The following is a 22,315-nucleotide window of genomic DNA, read 5'->3' as shown; positions in this document are numbered from 1 at the left end:
AATAATATTCGATGACAACAATCATATCAGCCAATTTTTTGAGCATATATAATTGGCTGATATTAACGATTATTGGAATTTGTTAGCTTGTTAAAATAATTCAATAATGAAAATGCTGATATCATTCTGTCCCATCAAACATCATCAACAGTAACAGCTTCAATCTCAGCTCTACTCACTCGCACTGTGCTCCCCACCACTGGCCTTTCTGCTCTGCTCCTTCTTCCTCCTCCTCCTCTTTTCCCTCCTCTCCCGCCTCATCCTCGGACTGGTCCCCCAGCAGATCGAAGGTGGGGCTGACCCCGTCCACTAGCTCTAGCACAGGGGCAATGCTGTGCCTCCTCTCCTCCGCTGAATCGGCCACTGCAGGCAGCGACAGGGTGTTACTCACGCCCGCTTCAGCCCGGACCCCACCACGCCCACCACTGACCCCGCCCACACCGGTTGGCCCTGAGCCCTCTGGACTGCTGTCACTGGAGTCATGCAGGTCTATAGCCACCGTGCCTGCAGACAGGAATCCACACACAAGAGTGAAGGCAGCACTGGGTTAAAGGTGAATTCCAATGAATTTACTGCGTTTTCTGCATGATGTATTTGTTAAGATGTAAATAAAGTCAGTCAGAGTGGTTTGATGTGAAGTGGTTCACTGTATAAAAACTTATCGACTTGCATTTCTTTACAGTGTTGGTGATAGTAACCAGGTGTCGCAATGTCTACAACTCAATTATAGCTATTTTATCTATTATTCCAAAACCACCAGTGAACCTCCACCTGTCTTCTGAATTTTTATATGTAATGTAATGTATATAATATAATGGTTAAAAATCTGAAAAACTAAGTTTCCTTTGGTACCATTTTGCCCAATGTACTGTATGTAACCCTCCACCATGAATAAATAATATAAAAAAAATCTTATCTCAAACCAGTTGTAAATCAATGTCATCAGACAGCGTATTCATAACCATTTCATGTAATAACTTTCTGTGAGGTAGCTTTTAAAGGCATTAAACTCCCCAGACATTTGGTTCCAATCACCACCACTGTGAACAATTCAGATTCACTAAGTTTCTCTAGAATGGAGCTTTTCGCATGCAGCCAGTCTAAAAGACTTTATCTATATCTCTACCATGTATTCACACAGAATTTTTTTAAAAAAATGGTGGAATTCCCCTTTAAGGGAACAGCTTGGCATATATCCCCCTTACCCCAAATGTAGATATTCATCCAAAACATAATTGCTGTCCAAAGCTTTCCTCTTCAGTTTTGCACTGGAGCTGTGAGGCTAATGTAGCTAACAAGTTGAACATTTTAGCAACCAAACAGCACCAAACACGTTTAAACTACATGATTAAACCATCACATAAAACTGTGCCAAGTTTTAAACAGTCTCAAATAGACCTGCTTATGTGGTTTTTTACAATGACATTCAAAAACAGATAAAAATGACCAAAAGTCCATACCATAGCTAAAAACAGTAGCAGCAGCCATCTTGAAGCGTGAAATGTGTCCATTTTCACAAATAACAGTATGTTATACAGAGTCAGAAACCACATAAGCAAGTCTTTTTGAGATCATTTAACATACCGACATGGTTTGAGGCAAGTTTAATGATCAACACACACAGTTAGCACAGTGCTAATTAGCAGAGTATAAGCTTCACTTACTTGTTGGCTGTATTAGCCTCATAACTCCAGTACTAAACTAAAGAAGCAAACTACAGATACTAAACATGAATAATTGCTACAGGGCAAGTGGAAAATTGTGTAACTGTAGTCATTTAATTTTAACTCTTTTTTTTACTACTCATTTACATTTTAGTTGTGTTTTTTTATCATTTTCCCCCCAAAACACATGCTAGCTCAACAAGCTCCTTTGAGAATTATGTCATTCTTCAGACACATTAGCGCTCTCAGGTCCATTTTTCTGGCATGTTAATTAGGAACCTGAAGCTGTGACATCCCAATTAGCCCTGCTGAGGATGATGGTCTTAATTCCTCCACTGTTTGAAGTGGAAATATGTGCTGCTGGAACACATGCAGAATTCAGTTCCAGGCCCTTTCGCTAGGTGGCATAATTGGACCAGTGGGAGCCTCCATGATAATATGTTTTGAACCCTGACATCTTTATTATCCTGTCAACCATTTGTCTCTTGCCTTGCCCTGATTCATCCTCCTTATTCATGCGCAGCAACGCAGCACTGTTATTACCTTTCGAAGAAAGTGAGCATTACGAACCAGATATTTCATCTTGAGCTGTCAGTATGTACACAGTGATTCACATGGGTAGGATTGAGACATAAGGAGCATACAGGACAGTATCAGTCAGAGTTTTATGAATGTCTTTCATAATCTTAAAAGCATCTAGGTCTCAGCATATGTGGATATTTTTAAGAAAAGCAGCCCAGATGTATCCTCATGAAGCTGCTTGAGAGAATGCCAAGAGCGTCTAGTGCTACATCACAGCATAGCGAGGAATCTGAAGCTTTTTTTCCACAATTTTTTGATGTTGGCGAATTGGCAGGAGTTTGGTCATGAATGCTTTTTTATGTATCTTTAATTATATTTATAATGCGATTATGTTTTTTCTTCTTCGTATCGTTTTTGGCTTGTTCACTTACGCTAGCCATCAACTGAAAACAGCCAACAGCAACCGTGCACAAGGCCATAGATTTAGATTACAAGTGTTTTAGTAGGAATTAAGCTTAAAGTAAAAATGCTATTGTATTATTAATTACATTATTGTAATAACAATTTAACAGTGGCTTTCAGGAGTTACTAAATTGTTTGATACCACGCTGCAACAATATAGCAGTGAGCAGGCGGCCCACCGCCGTATTCTTGCAGCCTGGTATCCAACAATTCGCCGCCCATTAGTTGGTAACCTTTGCTAGCATGAGATTTGACACTATGACTCTTGTTATTTCATAGCAAACAAAAATAGCATATGTAGCAAACAAAACCCCCTCTTTGGGTAGGTATGTCCAAATTGTTGATGATACTGCATGTTTGTGTATAGCTAAAGCCATGTAGATAAGAGCGTGTGAGTTTATGACTGACCCATGCTGGCGATGATGCTGTGTACAGGCAAGCGTGTCAGTCCGTGGTAGATGGTCTGTGGAACACCCCGTGAGTCGCCCCCCGGGCCCCGGGCCGGCTCTCTGTGGCCCCTGACGAAAGCGGAGTTTTCCTCTTTGGAAATGTTGATGTAGAAGCAGGTGTCTGAGGCGCTCATGATGTGGCAGGGCCCAGGGTTCAGCAGAATATTCGCTGTGTCCAGTCTCCGCACGCCAATAAGACACACACCATACCTACCACAGCAGTGCAGCCCCATATTATACATATATTGTAATACTTTCTTTTAACTTTCTATTTGCAATGTATTTACAATTCTATATATGAGTACTTTCCTATAGATAAGACATATGGGACATACAGTACTGTGCAAAAGTCAGAGACCACAATTCATTTATTTAATTTCTAGCCAAAGCAGCCATGAAGTACAAATGAATCCTTTTTGAGCATCAGGAAAAAAGCAGAAAACATATTTAACAGAAAATTACACAGAAGTTAAGAAATAGGTTTGGGGAGAGGACTGTGCCTGAAACCCTTCTCCTTCAATGCCCTATAAATTCCCACATCTATCCTCCGTTTCCCGTTTTTGCAATCCCCACCACCCCATCTCCTCTCTGTTGCTCAGTCCTATGTCAGGCCTACTACAGTTATGGGGGGTCCGGACTTCTAGCTCCAAGCAGAAGACACCCACAACTCTAGCTCAAGTTTTCTTCCTTGCCTCAGTCAGTTGCCCCTAATACTACCACCACATGGTCTGAACACACAAACAGTATTTAGAGTGTACACTCTTATTTGTTTACTTTATTAATAAGCTTCTTCGGGAGACTTGGTTTCAGTTTTGAGTTCAGTGAAGGGATATTGTCCCACACCTCTAAAGTTCAGTCTTAGAAGTCGGTTGCATTTTCTGATCCTCACAAATCCCAAAGACATTCAGCGAGGTTGAAATTTGTCATCAGCTTCTTTGTTATTTCCTTTTTTCATTCAGTGGCTACATGACAGATACACATCCTTTCAGACTCATAGTGTTGAGTTGTCTTCTCACAGTGGAAGGATGGACAGAAACATCTGAGGATCAGATTTTTCAGATCTGAAGCAACAGTGGAGCTTGATTTTATCCTCTCTTTTAAAGATGAAAGCTTTAAGGGTAACACTGCACTATAGGGTATTGTTCATAAGGCTACATGACATCTACACATGCTTCTCTTTAAAACTGACGTAACCTACGGTGGCTGAGAAGACCCATCAAACCGCAAATGAAAAACAATCTGCAAAGTCAGAAAGCACTTTCAGCAAAACAACAACACCGATGTCCTCATTCCGATACTTCAGAAACGCTGATAAGCCAGTCACAAGACAACAGAGATGTTTCCAGAGGATATTCAAAGAGGATGCAGCCATTCAGACTTTTAAATTTTGTGCAGCAAAAACATTCACCGGTAAAAGTAAGCTAACTTTTATTTGAGCAGATTACTGCTATCACTGTATCGTAATGGGAATCAGCTGTGAGGGTGTACATTTAACTAGTAATGCCAGAGAACTACTACTGTACAGTGGCATTGACATGTCACATAGCAAACTAGTTAACCATGAATTTGGGATGTGAGTGTCCGAGTGTCCGTGGTCTTATGTACATCTGTCAGTGATTTTCCATCAAAGACATTTCACCCCTTTGAGTCCTCTAGAAACATTTCCGTTGTGTTGTGGCTCACTTCTGCGGTGTGGTGACCAGCTTTGCAGCAGTTGTCAGTGTTACCGTTTTAAGTGCTGTTTATCTTATGGTGACAGTTTTGGTGGTCTACCAGTTCTTGCACAGTTGTCAGGAGTTCTGTTTTCTTTGTACCTTTGAATTACTTTGAAATTTTGGGAAGTTGGAAAACTGACTTTACATTTCTTTATGCAAGTGGATTATCTGATATCTAATCTCCTCAGAAATACCTCCTTAAAAATGCGTAACTTGTAATTAATAGTCATTTTGATGGCCATTTGAGAAGGTGGTCTCTGACCTTTGCACAGTACTGTGGGTACATTTATATTTATACACACACATATGTATAAAACAAATGTGTGTTTGCATGTAAATGCTCACTTCTTGTGTGCGTGGAACGAGGCGAAGGTGAAACTCTTGCCCTGGTACTCCCCGAAAAACTTGCTCTCCTCCAGCCGGATGTGGTGCACCTCGTTGGCTGAGCAGCGGCGATAGGTGCGCTGCCATTGGTCGGCTGAGTTTGCGCCGCCTTCCCTGAGAAATTGCAGACGAACAGGTGGATGACCTTTATGAAGATTCACACTATGATTTTCCGACATTAGCATCAAAGCCCCCTTCAGTGTTAATGGCCACGAGTGCGGCCAAAGGAATCAGCGCAGCTCATGAGGAAACGGATATAATCTTATCAGGGTGAACACGTGCGGCTCACACACCTGCTGGCAGATGTGTGTGTGACGGGGGCCTCGGAATGGTTGGGTGGATGGGAGGAAAATGAAAGACGAAGAGATTGGAGCAGCAGAAAGCAGCAGCGGTGAAGAAAAGGGCATTACATAAACGACTGCAGAGATAAATTCACCATTTATGAGTCTCTGCACTGCAGGGCTAGGTGTGTGTGTGTGTGTGTAATAGTCCATGAGCTTACTGACCTGTTGAGGGGCTGGAAGGCCCCCCCACGCTGCTTGAAGGATTCTGAAGGTGCTGTTCTGAAAATAAAACATAGATGCAGTGTAAGTAATGATTCAGGTTGTTTTAGTCTATATATGTATGATTGAGTGTGTGTTCCTGTATTATTATCTTTATTGGTGACCAAATGAGGAATTCAGACACCAAGATTTTCTTGGCTAAAGGATTAAATTTGGGCAGAGCAAATTCAACACTATTCCTTTAAGGATAGCCTAATATGCGTTCACATGTTAGCATTTTGAAAAAAGTGTTGTTCTGCACCTCACAGTGGTACCCAACCGATGACAGCATGAAGCCACGCAAATGTTGGCATGGTGCCAGTGTTACTGGCGAAAATAGACGATTATCACTCTTTAATTTTTTTGATGTGTAATACTGATTTTGTCTGGAATTCCAAAATCCAAAATCAACATCTGGTATATTTCACCACTGCATTCTACAGCAAAAGTTGATGGGACTCTTAATGGAACCTTCCACAGACCATAGCTGCATCTGCTGCTGGCTGTGGCAAAACTTTCCACTGAGGCGCCATTGGAAAACAGTATCCGGTGTGCTGTCGTCTGTCTACCCCCAACATATGAACGCATCATTAGTGTCTAGTAGTCTTGTGGGGTCACACGCGATCTTGCAACCAGAATACGCATCTGGGGACAACTTGTTAAACTTTTAGCGCTGGACTGTGGTGCAGTCGGCTACTAACAACTATACACCCACTCTAAAACCCCCAAATTCCTTCAGTCTATGCTCTTTTAACATCTGTTAAGGAGAATAATTGTTGGGCTTGGGAGCGTGATGCCATGACATAGAGTCCTATGGGTGTCATAAGGATTAGTCAGTCTAGGCTGGTTCTGAATAGTTTTATGAATCTTCCATTCCTATGTGCTTTCCTTGATTCTGTAGCCCATGGACACACTAAATATGTTGGCAGAGCTGACTAGCATCAGAGCAAAGCCAAGGAGAGCAGACAGAAAATAAGTTTTACTCAACTATCTGGACACAGCTCTACTCAAACAGTACAATGGAAGCACTGCAGTGAGTGATAAACACCATACTCTATACTCGTATAGACTTAATGGTATGAAACATTTAGCTTTATTCAGTAAATTTATTATGTCTTGCATCAGTTATCTAAATCTTCACAAACTAACTGTTTTCCAGTTAAAAGGTACGTGGTGACTAGGCTAGTAACATCACCAAAGTCAACATACAGTTGACATGTTTGCCATCCACCTGGTGTCTCCTTCTTATCTGATTGACTTTTTTTGCATGACAACTCAACAATAATACAGCAATCTCTTCAAGCTCTCGAACCCTGCCAATATGGCGGAACGTTCCCATAAAGCAGTACGACGTGGCATTGATTCCCACACCCTATAACACAAAAACAAGCTAGCAAACCTATGTTTAGCTAAAATATTTTTTTTTACTTGCAAGAGGTTCCATCACCCCTATTTTGAGCTTCACAAGACTTTGGATTGGTTTACAGCTTTCAAACTGTTACCACTCTAATACGTTTACCTTTCCACCCACATTTAGCCCAAAATTTCTTATGGTTGTCTTCAGATGTTCTTGTTACGTAATCACGTCTGGCCCCGCAAGACTGCAGTATTTATCTACAGAAAAATAGTACGAGTGAGGATATGAGTGCATGTTTTTGTGTTTCTACTCACTGTCCTCTGGAGGAATGGATCAGTAAGGTTATCAGGGTGGATGTCCCTGGGCACACACAGTTGAGGGCTAGCATGGCATACTTAAACTCTTCTTCACACACCACATGATCTGCATTGGATAAATAAAAACAAACAAATCCAGACTGGCAAGGTCAAAACACACAAGTATGAGGCAATCCTTGGATATTTTTGCAGCAGGTGCTGATTAATACCTACACAGGATAAGACTGAATGATCAGTCGCTTTTATGTCCAAATCGTGACTCTAAAGACTGTGATTTCCAAGAGGTGCATCATCCAGTGCCTAAATTATTAACAACATAATCTTCAAGGAATATTCCAGCATTTATTATTCTAATCTCTGTCTGCTGCGTCTGTACCACATGCTCAGCTACCACAGAAAATTATGTCAAAAAGAACAAAAAAGAATAGAAAATCTGGAAGCTCCCGAGCGGCACAACATGATAACGCTGGGGAGAAAAAGTGGATAAAAATGAAAGAAATAATAAAAAAGAACCTTCTGACTCAAAACACACTTACAAAAAATGAAGTTGGGAAGGTGCTTCAGCAAGTCAACAGGGTTCCTATTTGTTTGCTAAGAAGAAGTATACACACTGAAATTGTTGTACCGATGGAGCAGATAAACATTAGGGTGTAAAATTCTATAACAGTCCTTATAACTTATTTTAAGAGGGCAATTTCAAGCCAATACTTCAGCTACCTGTAGATGAATTTGACCAATCAGAAGCAGCCATACACCCATATGCTGTAAATGGCAATACAAACTTAGTTGAGGTAAGTAGCCAGAAGCTTGTTAGATATTTGATGCAATTCATGCCAACAATACAGGCCTGGAGTTAAATTTAGAGAAAATATAGGACTGTGAAAAAGTCAGAGACCACCCTTCATTTATTAAATTTCCAGTTGAAACAACTATTAAGTACAAGCTTATACATTTTTCAGGAGATATTTCTGAGAAAATTATTTAATACAGTTTACAGCAGGACACAGAGGAATGTTAGAGAACGCCTAGTAGACCACCAAAGCTGTGTGTCTATGCCTCCATTGTGAGAGGACAGATTAATGCTAGTCGAGACTGAGAAAAGGAAACAGACAAACAAGAATCAATCTAAAAATTATACAAAGAAGCTGATGGTGTTCTCAGAATACTGGACTGTCCACCCCAGAGTCCAGACCTCAACAATAATGAATGTGTTTGGGATTACTTTCGTGTGAAGCAGAAAATGCAACCAACTTCAAAGACTGAACTGTGGAGGTGTGGAAAAATATCCCTGCAGATTTCTTGGAAAAACTAAGAGTAAATACACTGAATACTGACAATTTTGATTATCTATTTAGTTGTTAAGGCTTCTGTGTCATTTTTAATATAATGTTCTCTGCTTTTATTTCCTAATGCTGAAGAACGAATAACTTCATTGTCGTTTTGGCTGGACATGAAGTGAACAAAGGGTGGACTCTTTGGCACAATCCCCTTTCACCCTTTGCCCCTACCACTTAGCCCTTAGCCCTCCGTTTTGTGCGTTCACGTCTAGGGTAGGGTGTCCTGATTTTGGTTGAGACAGAGGGGTAGGGTGAGGTGTTAGGGCTACATGGCCCTCCAAACGGAGGTTTTTCAGAGTCACACTCCAAACAGAGTGTTATGAGAATAAACGAAAAAACCGACAAGACGGCCCACAAATGTACGTGTTTCTCTGTTAAAACATTATGATAACTATTGTTTTATCTTAGTTTAATGACATTTCAGTGTATTATGGTCCTTTTATTCATAACAGCATAAACATTTGCTAATAGTATGCTGATGTCTTGGTAGCTAGCTAGCTAGCTAAATTTCCTGTTCCACCTTAAATAGTCTAGCAGTACTGACGCCTGAAGTGCCAGAATGTAACTGCTGCACCATTTAAGGTGGAACGGGAAAATTCGAACAAAAAGCTGGAGAATAGCTGATTTCAGCTTCACATCAGCGAAGAATTAGGGGTGGGTGATAATACATAATTGTTGCACACCCTTCTTTGAAGGCATGTGATTCCCTAAACGTAACTAAAGCCCAGCAGTGAGGTTGCTGAACTTTACCCTCCTCTGCTATCACTGCAGACCTGCAGGGTCGCCTACAGAGCAGCGCTAGTAGCCTGTTCTTTTATTTGAGGGTCCCATTTCATAGGCAAAGATTTCAACCACTACCCCTTGTAACTCAATTCCAAGGGGTTAGGGTGACACTCGAAAACAAGGGCTAGGGGTAAAACTAAGAAATGGGATGGGGCCTTTAAATCTTTAAATAGCATTTGCAATATTGTTTTGTAAAATCGCAATTAGACAGATCCCCAACAAACTATTCAGCACCATCACCAGGTAAATAAAGTAACCAACAAAAGAATCTTTCTGTCCTTGCTGACACGTAATATAAGCTCCTTCCCACAGTAAAACCCTGCATTTGATCTGTAATGAACTTTTAAGAAGGGGCCACCGCTTTGTTCTTCCATTAAGGGTAGCTGAGATAAAGAGAGGTCAAAAATGACCTGCCCTGTGTCCACCCTCCTCTCACTCCACTGCCTATGATGGCAGCCCTCTACTCACACACACACCAGGCCACAGCCTCCACCTTCATTTAAATGCCAGAGAGAAACAGAAAGCAAGAATGACACACTGAGAAGACGAAAGGGGAATTTGGAGGCATTTTATGAATACTTAAATGTGTGTGCTGTGGCTATTCCATTAAAACAAGACCCACAGCCATTAAATACAGCCAGCAGCAGGTACACCGTTCAGGATTCTATTTAATAAAGCAGAACCTCAGCTCAGCCCTACTAACTAAATATTCACAATTTTTCACTAATTAGGCCAAAAGAAGTCAATATGATTATATTACCCAAATGGAGAAACCATAACCAGTGGATAGTCTGCATGATTCTTAACATTATTCTTTTCCACATCCTTTATTTAATACAGTAGCGCCGGCCTTTAAAACTCTAACCTTGAGTGATGCCTGAATTACATTCTTCACAAAGGCAAAACATTCAGTGTTGTAAATTGGTGAAATCTGCAGAGCTGTTATTGCTTTGAGTACCTGCCATTTTGCTGTCTTTCATGGTCAAGATGATTTTATTTTAAAAAGCATTTCGCAGTGCCGCAAGACACGTTACATAAAAAGAGAGAAGAAGCAATAAAAGTCACAGTGAAGGACTGATGAAAAGGAGAGAAAAACAAGCATAATTGAATGGAAATGGGACCAGCAAAATTGAAATAGTTACAAAATCAAGAGGACTTGTATGGAAGAGCTGTGGGCAATTTTGTGCTCACAACTTAAACAATGGATTGTAAGACTAGTTTAAAATATTGAAAATGTCACTTTTTTTCGATATAAGAAAAAAAAATCTCTGCCTTTGTTTTGAGATTTGTGATACAGCTGCCAGATTTCATGGAGGTCGATAGGGCTTTAGCAGGTGTTGGATGTGTTTTGGGGAGATACAATACACACATTTTCAATTAATAATTAAAGTTATAATCAATAATAACCGCAATAACAAGGTTTTTTTCACCAAGAAACGTAGCTTGTTTGCAGTGTGCTGTTCATGCCAGGCAACCATGCTGATGAACAAGAACTTTTAAGACCACCACACACAGGACATGCTTTGTTGTGTGGTGCAGAGTCCAAAAAATCAAAACCATTGTTTTAATGAAGGTATGTACACTGGCACAGGCATTCCATGCTGATGCATGCTGGCGCGCTGTGACTCCGAGAGCTGTTCACTTTCTTTCCACGTCAGCATTTTGCCATTGCTACATACAATTAAGGCCATAGCAGATGATGTATGACTTGAAGTGTGCACAGAGTGAGGCAGCCAGTCCTTTATATAAAAAGACAAATGTTAATTTTAGTTTACCTCAGCTAACATTACTACCCTGGTCCTTTTTGTACCATTGTATCGTTAATGTGGTTTGTGGCTGCTGTTATTGGTCTTCCCATTCATTTTCTGTATTTGTTAGTGCCACACATTTGGATTTAACACTACTTAAAGCAGATTTACCCCAAAACACAGACATTTGAAGTGTGTAAAACATAAATGTAACTTATTCTTTACCCTTAATTTTTTACTCTCACTAAATGCTAATGGAGGAGCAGTTTAGACTTAGGCTAGTATCCATTAGCCTGTTTAGCCTGCTAAGTTTTCGCCTAGCCATCAAGCTGTCAGCCCCTTAGTTTAAACAAAACCAGGTTCTTGCTTCAACTATCTGTACAGTTGGTAGTCCATGATCGCAGCATGACAGTCCAATTACAGTGTGACTTGGTTCATTAACACAGAATGTAGTTGTTGAATTCAGGGAGGTGGTCATAGGTGTATGTGATGAGTGTTTTACAACAGATATAAACACAGCCAGTCAGGTTTTCAGACTGAAACTAGTCATTTTACAATTCAGAAGAAGCCATTTAATAACTATTTAATTGGTAAACCTGACAAATATCATGAAATGTACCTGTATGAGTCTTAAAACCAACATGAATGGGAAATCACAATGCATTTTCCTTTCGTACTGTGACGCATTTTTTAACAGAAAGCTGAGGCTTTCATTTGATGTTAGCTGAGGGTGTTGAGAGGGGGAAGTGAAACATGATATTACTGGTTAATCTTGTTTTTTTCTGCCTGCTGGTTCACAATGAGGTAATCAATAATCAATAAATGCATGTAAATAGATGTGCGAATAAATGTAATCAGTAAATGTTTAGAGCCAGGCAAAAGCTACAGCATTTAGACAGAAAAACAATTACACATATACAACGCAATAATGCATATCGCTGCTGTCGGAACAAAACCTCTTATGTACATTATGTCCCATAATTTGAAAATATTGCCCTTTACATTGTCTGTAAATCTCATGGTGAATAAACTAACAGAATTGTCCCAAAATGACTTACATTAAAAGTAAGGTAAGTTTTTTACTTCTCCTGTAAACTTAGCATTTTGGAGATACAAGGTTTTGTTCCGACAAAAGCAATATTCAATTATATAAACAGCAGTTTTATATTCATCAGCATTACATCATACACATTAAAGTAGGAATGTCCCGATCCAGTTTTTTTGCCACCAGTCTGAGGTCTTGGGTCCAGGGATTGTCTACACCCATGTACAAAAAAGGGGTTAGCACAATACAGGCCAATGCCAAGAATACTCTTAAAAATAAAGGGACTTAACTGGTTCTTAGTTTGAATGTAAGTTCTAGGCAGAGGCACAATGTTAGGGCACGCAATTGCATCCATGTCTGTTTTGGTGGGCCCGTGAATCACCTCAGCTTCTTATGTTATTAATGCATAACTGACCGATTCCAAGTTCTGCTCATTTGCTTCCAAATATTCAAAGCTATATTATTTTTTAATGCACATGCACACATCACCACTGGCACCCTGCCATTCAGCACTGCTCTATATCTCCTGCATGGCGCTTCTTGTCTGGTCTTTGCTATCCAATCATTGCTTAGCAAGCTTTGCTATCCATGATTACTTTGGTCAACCTTTCAGTTTGCAGCCGATTCCATGAATGTGTTTTGAATTGTAAGCAATTTGAAGACATGGTCGTAAGAGAGCAGGCTTGTAAAAGACACCTGACACCCTGACAGAGCAGAGTGTTTTGTTTTCTACTCGTTTCCAAAGGCAAAAGCAAATGTCAGTTTTGGATTAATCTGTAAGCCTCAATATCAGCTGAATACACATTTTGGCTCAAAGGGGAGTCATTTCATTTATAGTTTTAGCAAAGTCTGCATATGATATGGGGTTTAGGCCTTTTATGTTGTATTTAACTTTGCTGCTATAGTGGCTAACAGCCTATGCTGTCTTGCACTTTACAGTAATGTTAATAGTATAATAAAGGGATTAATATGAAATTGGCAGGTTCTCCCCAAGTTGACTCAGACTGAATCTCACTGTATGGAGGAGATGATGATGATTTGTGAATGCAATGTTAAATTAGATTTAAAATTTTAAATTAGAGAACATTTGATTAATTGAAAGAGACAGTTTGAAAGTTGTATATAGTATGAATGTCATTAGGCCACCATGAAAGTTCTGCTCTTTTCACAGTAGTTTGATTACTATAGATTGCCAGTGATTGCTATGGAGCCCTTATATTATGTGTTTTTTTAAAACGAGTTCTACGTCTCATTTACAAAATCAATTGAAGGGTTCTTTAGGGAACTAAAAGTGGGTCATCTATGGCATCATTCAAAAGAACCTTTTTATAGCAATTTTAGTAGTAGGACTGTGTGTATTAATGAATAAATTAAGAAATAAATTCTGAAATGCAATTATGTAAAACTGAAATGCAATTATGTAAAGTTAAATGAAATTATATGAACTCTCTGAACGCTTGTTCTGTGCATTTGGCTGAAAGAATTGTTTAAAGTGACATTTCAGTGAAGCAGTGGGGCCTAAAAAGTGGGGGTGTTCCATTTTCAGACATGAAGTAGTCAGAAGTCAGCTGGAAATGCTGCGAGCTGCTGCGCTCCAGCCTTGTGAAGTATTTCAGTAAAAGAAAAGCAGATTGGACATGGCTCTGTAATTTTGCTGTTGCTTCGGGTCAAGATTTGACTTTTTCCAAATGGAGTTTTAGGTAAACAACATGTCTAAGTGCTTTGGGTACAGAGCTGACATTAAAGAGAAATATATGGCTTTATAGCGGCTGAAAGTAGAACAAGGAGCAATTACGTACATTTTGTAGTCATGAAGTTATACAGGGGAATGCCTTCGCAGACTGAGCAAGTCTAGACAGCCAAGAACAGGCTTAGACATCTCCACTGAACAGTGACTGAATGTAACTGTTGCATAGCAGTGACGACTGGAGAGGAACTTCAAGTTTTAGATACAGAACGCCATGAAACCGGAGCTGCTGTACAAGATGGTGTTGCTATATTTAATAATGCCCTCTCTGAGAGTCTTGGTGTGCCAAGATCGATGTCTGAAGTTTGCTTCTTCAGCAATGGAGCTACGAGGCTAATACAGCTAACAAGTCACAGAAGCTTATACCACATTAATTAGCACTGTGCAAACTGCATGCCTAAATCACGATGACTCAAACACTCGCTTATGTGGTTTCTGACACTGTACAACATAAAATGGACAACAGCACAGACTTAACTATGGAGGTTAATGTAACAAGATTTTTTTCCAAGTAATTTTGGACGATTTCTATTGGTCTGTTTATCATGAAATTTTGATACAATGCAAATGGAGACTGGAGTTTTCTTTCAAATTTTTATATAATATTTGGAGAAATTGCTTACCATATATTAATATAAGTATTTAAGTAAAAGTGTGTTCTTTACAAAACATATAGGGCAAAATTATTGGCACACCTGACATTTTTTTATGTAAAACAAAAGAAATTTGCATTTTTGGGGAAAAAATCTGTCCTTCAATTGCTCCTAGTCTCCAGGAACTCCACTGTAATCTATGACTATTTCCTGTTTCACTGGACGATAGATATGTAGTTACGCACCTGTAAAATCCCTTTTTAATCCATCAACGTAAATAAAACCAAAGAGCTGTCGACTCAAAAAAAGGTAAAACAGACGGTCCCAGGTTGAAACTTGGGATTTCCAAATTTGCACACCATCATTACATTTGGCAAAAAAAGAAAAGCATCTCACACCCTCTGTCAAATATGGTGGCGGATCATTGATGCTTTGGGGCTCTTTTGCTGATAGTGGCCCAGGGGGTCTGAATTCCACTAAATACGAGAAGATATAGGCCCAAAATCTGTCTGCCTCTGCTAGAAGGCTGTGGCGGATTTTTTAGCAAGATAATGACACCGAACACACATCAAAATCCATATAGAAATGGCTGCAAGAATACAAAGTCAAAGTTTGCAACGGCCCTCTTAGTCTCCAGATTTGAACCTATTTGAAAGCCTGTTGTGTGTACTGAAGACGGCAGTCTGCAATAGAAGACCCAAGAATATCAAGGAACTGGAAATTATCAATGGGGTGCCAAACTTGAAACCTACGTTTAATAAAAGTGTTACTGAAGAAAACGTTTTTCTTGTTGTTCCAAAATACAGTGTAAAAAGCAAAGTATGCAGGTTACCCATTTGTTTAACCTTGAAATGTCACTCACTCCATGTGTGTTTTTTAATATATTGATTTTAGCTCATTTTCATTAAGGGTGCCAATAATTCTGGAGTTGACTGTAGTTGGTGGCAATCAGGCTCAGAGACTACCATCATTTACTACTAAATCCAGGAGTGTCATAAAATCTATGGGCTGTTTTTCCCAACTACTACTTACTACTAAGTACTTAACGTGCTTGCCAAAGGGTTCTGCTAAAATCGTGGCTCATGCCGTGGTCGTGCGCTGCAGAGTCATTTGTCCGGAGTTTGAATCCCTGCCTCGTTTTTCATTCACACCCTACGTGACGTTATTTGTTCGAAAAAAATGATAGACACCCCTAAAGAAAGGGTGCTGATTCCACAGCAGTGGCTCTGTTAATCTTGAAAACACTGAATCACCTGGAAATCAAGGCTATTTAATCCTTAAAAGTCTAGCATTATCAGTGTTGTTTGACTCAGTTTACTCATTTATATGTAATTACACACAGTGACTGGCCACTACATAAAGTCACCTCCTTGTTTCTACACTCCTTGTCCATTTTATCAGGTCCACTTACCTTACAGGTGCACTTTGTAGTTCTACAATTACAGACTGTAGTCCATCTGTTTCTCTGCATACTTTGTTAGCCCCCTTTTACCCTGTTCTTCAGTGGTCAGGACCCTCACAGGACCACCACAGAACAGGTATTATTTGGGTGGTGGATCATTCTCAGCACTGTAGTAACACTGATGTGGTGGTGGTGTGTTAGTGTGTGTTGCGCTGGTCTGAGTGGATCAGACACAGCAGTGCTACTGGAGTTTTTAAACACCTCAGTGTCACTGCTGGACTGAGAATAGTCCACCAACCAAAAACATCCAGCCAACAGCGTCCTATGGAAAGCATCCTTTGACCACTGATGAAGGAACAGACAATGACCAACACAAACTGTGCAGCAACAGATGAGTTACTGTCTCTGAGTCTCTCTCTTTCTAAAAGGTGGATCAACAAGGTGGGAGTGTCTAATAGAGTGGACAGTGAGTGAAAAGACTCCAGCAGTACTGCTGTGTCTGATCCACTCATACCAGCACAACACACTCTAACACACCACCACCATGTTAGTGTCACTGCAGTGCTGAGAATGATCCACCATCCACATAATACTTGCGCTGCAGTGGTTCTGACCATTGTAGAACAGGGTAAAAGGGGCTAACAAAGTATGCAGAGAAACAGATGGACTACAGTCTGTAATTGTAGAACTACAGAGTGCACCTATATAGTAAGTGGAGCTGATATTATGGACTATGTGTAAATCCAAGTAGGGGTACTTAATGAAGTGGCCTGTCGGTGTATTAACACATACATTAAACGATTAAGTCAGGTCAAGTTTTAAGTCAATCTACTGAATAGCTTTTTAAATTTTTAACTTCTGTCAAAAGTTCTCCTGATTCACATTTTTTGTACTGCATCTAAGTGCAGTTTAGGTTGAGCTTACTCAGAAAGAATAGCGAATGTAGCTGCTCCTTTACAAGCTGCTTGAAGTTGCTTCACTGTGTTTCCTCTTTTTATTTAGTTCCTCACCTAGCTTAGTCATAGCTTTTGGGTGGGAATTAGCAACTGAGTGATGATTAACTGAGTAAAAATATTGAAAAATGTAAACAATTTCAGCTTATAAAGAGGCACCCACATGCAACCACATTCAAAATAGTTTTTCTCCTGCAGAGTCTTATAGTCGACATTACTGATCAGCGATGACGCTTTAAGCTTGAGGTCTATGTTACTGATCATGTGATTATGTCACTAACAACATGGACACCTCAGAAAAGACAACAGATGAGGAGCCTGGTGATTTCAGGGTCCGTATCTCCGGTTTCCTGAAGGCTAGCAATGCAATTCAGGGCTCATTGGAAAGGGCACGTCACGCTTTACTGACCTTTGGAGTTTGGCTTTGTTCTCCACCGATCCACAGTGCTTTAAAATCTGATATTAAATTTAGTCATCTCCGGTTTCCCGAAGACTACAGCAGAAAGTCCTGTGTTGTTGAAGAGGAGGCAAAACGCCCTATAATCCTGTTTTTACCTATAAATTTCTCTGGCTCTCCAGACCTCCACCATGAGCGAGCATCTCAGTAAGGCCGGCTAGGGTGTGCCTAAGTCAGATACAAATGTGCAAGTTTCCAGGGTCTGTATCTTCGGTTCCCTGAAGGCTAGCAATGCTGAGGGCTCGTTGGAAAGGACATGTCACACTCTACTGACCTGTGGAGTTTGGCTTCATCACAGATTTTAAAAGTCAGAATTTGTAAAGTTGCTTGTGGCACAGCATTCCCCTCTCCTGTGGTTTTATTCATGACATCATCAGCAATTCATCAACATCAACTCGAGTTTTATCAAATAACTGTCGGCTTTAAAGAGTTTGAAGTCATGCAACCCCTAATAGGTTCAAGCTCATTCGTGACATGTGAACCTAGGCTGCTATATAGTGGCCAAAAAGTACCTAAAAAGCCTGTAAAATGTGAACTTTGTACTAAGGTAATACAAATACCAACCTATATAATCATAATAAAATATTCAAGAGGATTTAACCATTTAAAAGACACATTTGTGAGTGCAAGAGATTAAACAAAAATGTAAAAAGTGATGTTTTAGGGTGTTAAAACCATGAGGGGCCCTAAAAGGAATAAGCACTGATACAGTAACAGTGCAGCTCAGATGGTTTAGTAAGTCTGGGTGGTAGAATAAGAGTTATGCCACAGACAGTCGTGAGATCCAGCATGTAGCTGTTAACGTGAAATACACTGGAAGTCTACTGGGTTCTGATTCAAATGTGTCAGTTGGTTGCACATTAATAAAATATGTTACATCAGCACAATTGCTGTCTTTCATTTTGCTTCTTTTGACAAGAATTATGTTGATGTAATACATTTTTTTCATGTGCAACCGCTTGACACATTCGAGTCATATAAATTCAAAGCATTTTTTTCAGTGTACTATACAGGGGCTGTATGAGAGGTCAAATACAAATTCCGTGAAGATGTGCATACGTGATGCTCTTACAGGGAAAGACTTGTCCATTTAGGTTCCATTTCCTCAGTACCTTTTGGAGTCTTCTCAAGTCAAAAATAACAGTCACACCATTACCCGGCAGACGGGGGGCCGTGTTTTTCCAATGAAAGAAAGAGATCATGACTCATCAGTTGGACGTTGGGCTATTTTTGGTGTATTTGGTTGTTTTTGGTCTTTTTACTCTGTGGTTTCCTTGTGTTCTAAGAGGAATGCTATGTCTGAGGCTACAGCAGCTTATTTAAAAGCCCCCCAAAACACAGACATTAAAGTTAAGATCAGAGCTAAATGATACCAGGACCCCCCCAAATCCCCACCCAAACGGTTGTTTTTCAGCTTTTCTACTCTAATTGAGAGAGCATGACAGAACATTTGTGTTCTATTAGAGCCAGTCAACAATGAGCAATGGGAATGTATTATTCAGCAGTAATGCTCACTTACAGTATCTGCTACAGTGACAAACAAAGAGAAATTACGCAAATAAAACACACTTTTTTAGAAAAACAACCTACATATTGCTATGTGACTTGCATCTTTGTCCCTGAGAGCCATTCAACTGAGCACACACTCCAGTGTTGTCAGGTATAGGACCTGGGGCAACACCCACTCCACAGAAAAAAGAGCAGTTTAACATTAGTAGGTTTTACATTATATCATTCGCTGCTTCCCAATCATCATAGTTTCCCACACAAACCACTATCCAATCATCATAAGTTTAAGTTTTCTACACATATTGCACAAGCAAACAGTAAACAGTAAAAAACCACTGCGATTTTAGCTGCAGAAAATAAGCAATTATTGACTTTATTGACATTTTCTCCAGTGGAGCAACACTGGCTGGCTTATGACGTAATCTTGCAGTCAGAAGAATCTCCAATAAAGTCTTGGGCTATCTATCCAATATATCTGGTCAGTGCTCAAAGCAGACAGGAGTGTCTGTCAATATGGTGTCAAATAGTGCTGTATTAGAGTGCAAATGGTGCAAATCAGGCGTAATATAGTTTTGCACAATTTTCTCCCCAGTTTAGTTATTTTCAGGTCCACCTATTAGCTTTGTAATGCTAGTTGGGAGGGTGAAAGCTAAGTGAAGGGTGAAGGCCAGTACATACTTCCTCCAAGACATGTGAAGCACCACCAAAAGGAGCAAACACAATGTTACTGGACAGATAAACACGTTTGGAGTAGAATGCTACATGACAGTTCTCTTGGGGTGTTCTGACACTTGGTTTCAAGTGGTGCTGAGGCATGGTTTTCTATGTCTAGGTGGATAGGTCAAATTAACTCTGACCCCATCTAAACGAAGGTCTCAGCATGACTCGTTGTGGTCTTATTGATTCATGCATTATTAAAACAAAATAGCCCCAGTCTGCTTCACGTTTTGCATTATGGTTAAAGATCCTTGAAGCTGACCGCACATTCAGACACATTCTTCCTGCACTTCGCTCCTCAGGATAGAGGCTGCCTGTGAGTTTGTGGGATCTCGCAAAGAGATAGCAGTGCTGACATATTAAGCCTATAAGCCATGAGAGGCTGTGTGTTACAGTGATTTTACCTGGTTAAAGGGTGATGTTGGGCACAATTCACTGCTATCTGCCACTTTTTAAAGTGTGGTTAGTCTACTGAATCTATTTATAATGAAATTATTTCTATGTTAAAGCTGCTCTAGGTAAGTTTTGGGGATATGGAGACATTTGGCAACCAAAACCACTTCCAGTAACCTTGAAACTCCTCCCTATGCAGCACATCACTGGGCATGTGATCCATGTCTGAGAGGAAGATAACCAAGGTAGGGAACCGGACAAAACAAAACGCTTAGTAGCAATATGGACAGACACTACTGTGCAAAAGAAACTGCAGAGAAAGAGGCTGAACGGATGAACAGTTGGTAATTGGTTGCCACGTAATGAGCAGATTTGCATATTCCTTCTGACACAGCAATCAGATTTCAGTCCAACTAACTGGGGACACCCAGTTAGTTGTAAATGCATGTGGTTAAAATCTTATCAAGATACAATCCAGATATCAGTCACATGAAGTGACCAGGTGTAAATGGGGTCCAAAAAGTGGGACAGCAAAAGCATTTGATGCCTTTGGAGGTTCTGGCAGAGACTTTTGAGAGAACCCTGGACGGCACAAAAAAGAAACAGAAACCTCTCACTCGAAGCCCAAAAAACTAAACTGAAGCTCTTATTTTGTACATATTATGAGAAGATCTAGTTGAATGGAAAAGACCATTATGCTTGAAAGAGTTGAAGGTAAAAGAGGAGGAGGACAGCCAGCAACAAGATAGATGGATACAATCAGAGGAATCATGAACAAGCTATTAAAAAGCATGAAGACCCAAACAGAAGACAGGACATTCCAGAGAAACACTAACCATATGCTCAACAGGAGTCTGAACCCACTTGATTCCATTTACATTTGAGGTAAGGCCATATCAGCGTCATTCTATCTACAGAGAATACAAGTAAATACTTACTAGAGTGCCTCCAAACCACGAAAACTCCTTTTTTTCACAGGATGTGATGGAATATTTACCGACATGGCAATTCACACAGGATTAACGTAACCTGGGGTTATTTTAGATAAATATAATGTCATGGAAGATTCAGACGGGACTAAAATCATTGAGAAACACGGGTAATAACTACTTTACTCCACCTCCCCATATAAAACAAATCCCCTCCCAATAATACCTTAGACTCAGTGGATTCTGCTCAGCTTGTAACTACATCGTGTTTCTGTGTACATCTCTAGTCAAGGCACATAACTGTGGCTGAATAAAGAAGTACAGATTGGACTCTGATTTGGAGACGGTAAGAATCAGGCTAGGCCAGACCGGCAGGACTGATTACCTACTGCTGTGCAACATTCTGTCAAAATGTAACATTTGGAGGTGAAATAAAGTCAAGTTAGAGAGAATTAGACATAACCTTTCAATGATTTCTTCTGCACACCCAAACCAAAGTCAAATTAGCACTTTACAATTTCCCTTCAAGGTCAGTCCCTCGTGCCTCCCCTCTGTGCTCCTTTGAATCTTTCATTTTAGCTCTCTCCTCCTCCTCCATTCCTCATCTTCTTATATACTCACTCTCTCTACTTTTTCCTCCACCCGCTCTCTGTTCCTTGGCCTGGGCTCCTTTTCAATACTTTTTTGTCCTTGCTGACTCGCTGACTCACCACCTCATAGTACAACGGGACAGCGAAGAGTGGATTATTCAATCAGAACACACTTGCCCTCGGGTAGCTTAGGCTCGGCGAGCTAATCGGCTAGCCATGCAAACTTTGCAATGCAATACGTTTTTGAGACGTCTGAACATAATGTACACAAAACTTGTGAATAATCGCTTTATCTGGCTATAAACTTCACCTCAGAAATCTGGTCTTTCTTTTTGTTGTTGTTGTTAGTCATAGTTTTTAGCATGCTAACTAGCAAGCTAACAGAGTAATGAAGTTACATTAGCATAACAAATGTAGCGTCACGTCCCCTAACATCGGCCGTCCCCCAATATCGGCCGCTTCCACGTTCCACGAAATACACGTAATACGTGGAAGCGGCGTTACTGGGGGACGGCTGATGTTAGGGGACTTGATGTTAGTCATTTGCAGCCTGCAAAATGCTGATTTAAATGATGAGTTCTATTCAGGTATAGAAGCTGAGCAAGTTAGCAAACGTTAGCTGATTTCTATATGTTATGAACAGCTGTTAATACAATTTTAGTAAAAAAATTTAAAATAACTTGCCGAATTAAGAATTATT

At 40.1% G+C, this 22,315-nt stretch overlaps 1 protein-coding gene across 1 annotated transcript in view; it reads right to left on the bottom strand.

The window, feature by feature from the left end:
* LOC118806084 (potassium channel subfamily T member 2) overlaps positions 1-22,315 on the bottom strand; it is a 154,556-nt gene that overhangs the window by 21,308 nt on the left and 110,933 nt on the right. Inside the window, exons 15-19 of the mRNA XM_036567408.1 lie at positions 7,410-7,518; positions 5,703-5,759; positions 5,158-5,310; positions 3,057-3,307; positions 180-504 (exon numbers count right to left, since the gene is read on the bottom strand). Coding sequence (XP_036423301.1) covers positions 180-504; positions 3,057-3,307; positions 5,158-5,310; positions 5,703-5,759; positions 7,410-7,518 — 895 coding nt within the window. The remainder of the gene's footprint in view (positions 1-179; positions 505-3,056; positions 3,308-5,157; positions 5,311-5,702; positions 5,760-7,409; positions 7,519-22,315) is intronic.

This window comes from Colossoma macropomum, unplaced genomic scaffold (genome assembly GCF_904425465.1).
Source record: "Colossoma macropomum unplaced genomic scaffold, Colossoma_macropomum, whole genome shotgun sequence".
NCBI classification, from domain to species: Eukaryota; Metazoa; Chordata; class Actinopteri; order Characiformes; family Serrasalmidae; genus Colossoma; species Colossoma macropomum.
This window is presented reverse-complemented; position numbering and strand designations above follow the sequence as displayed.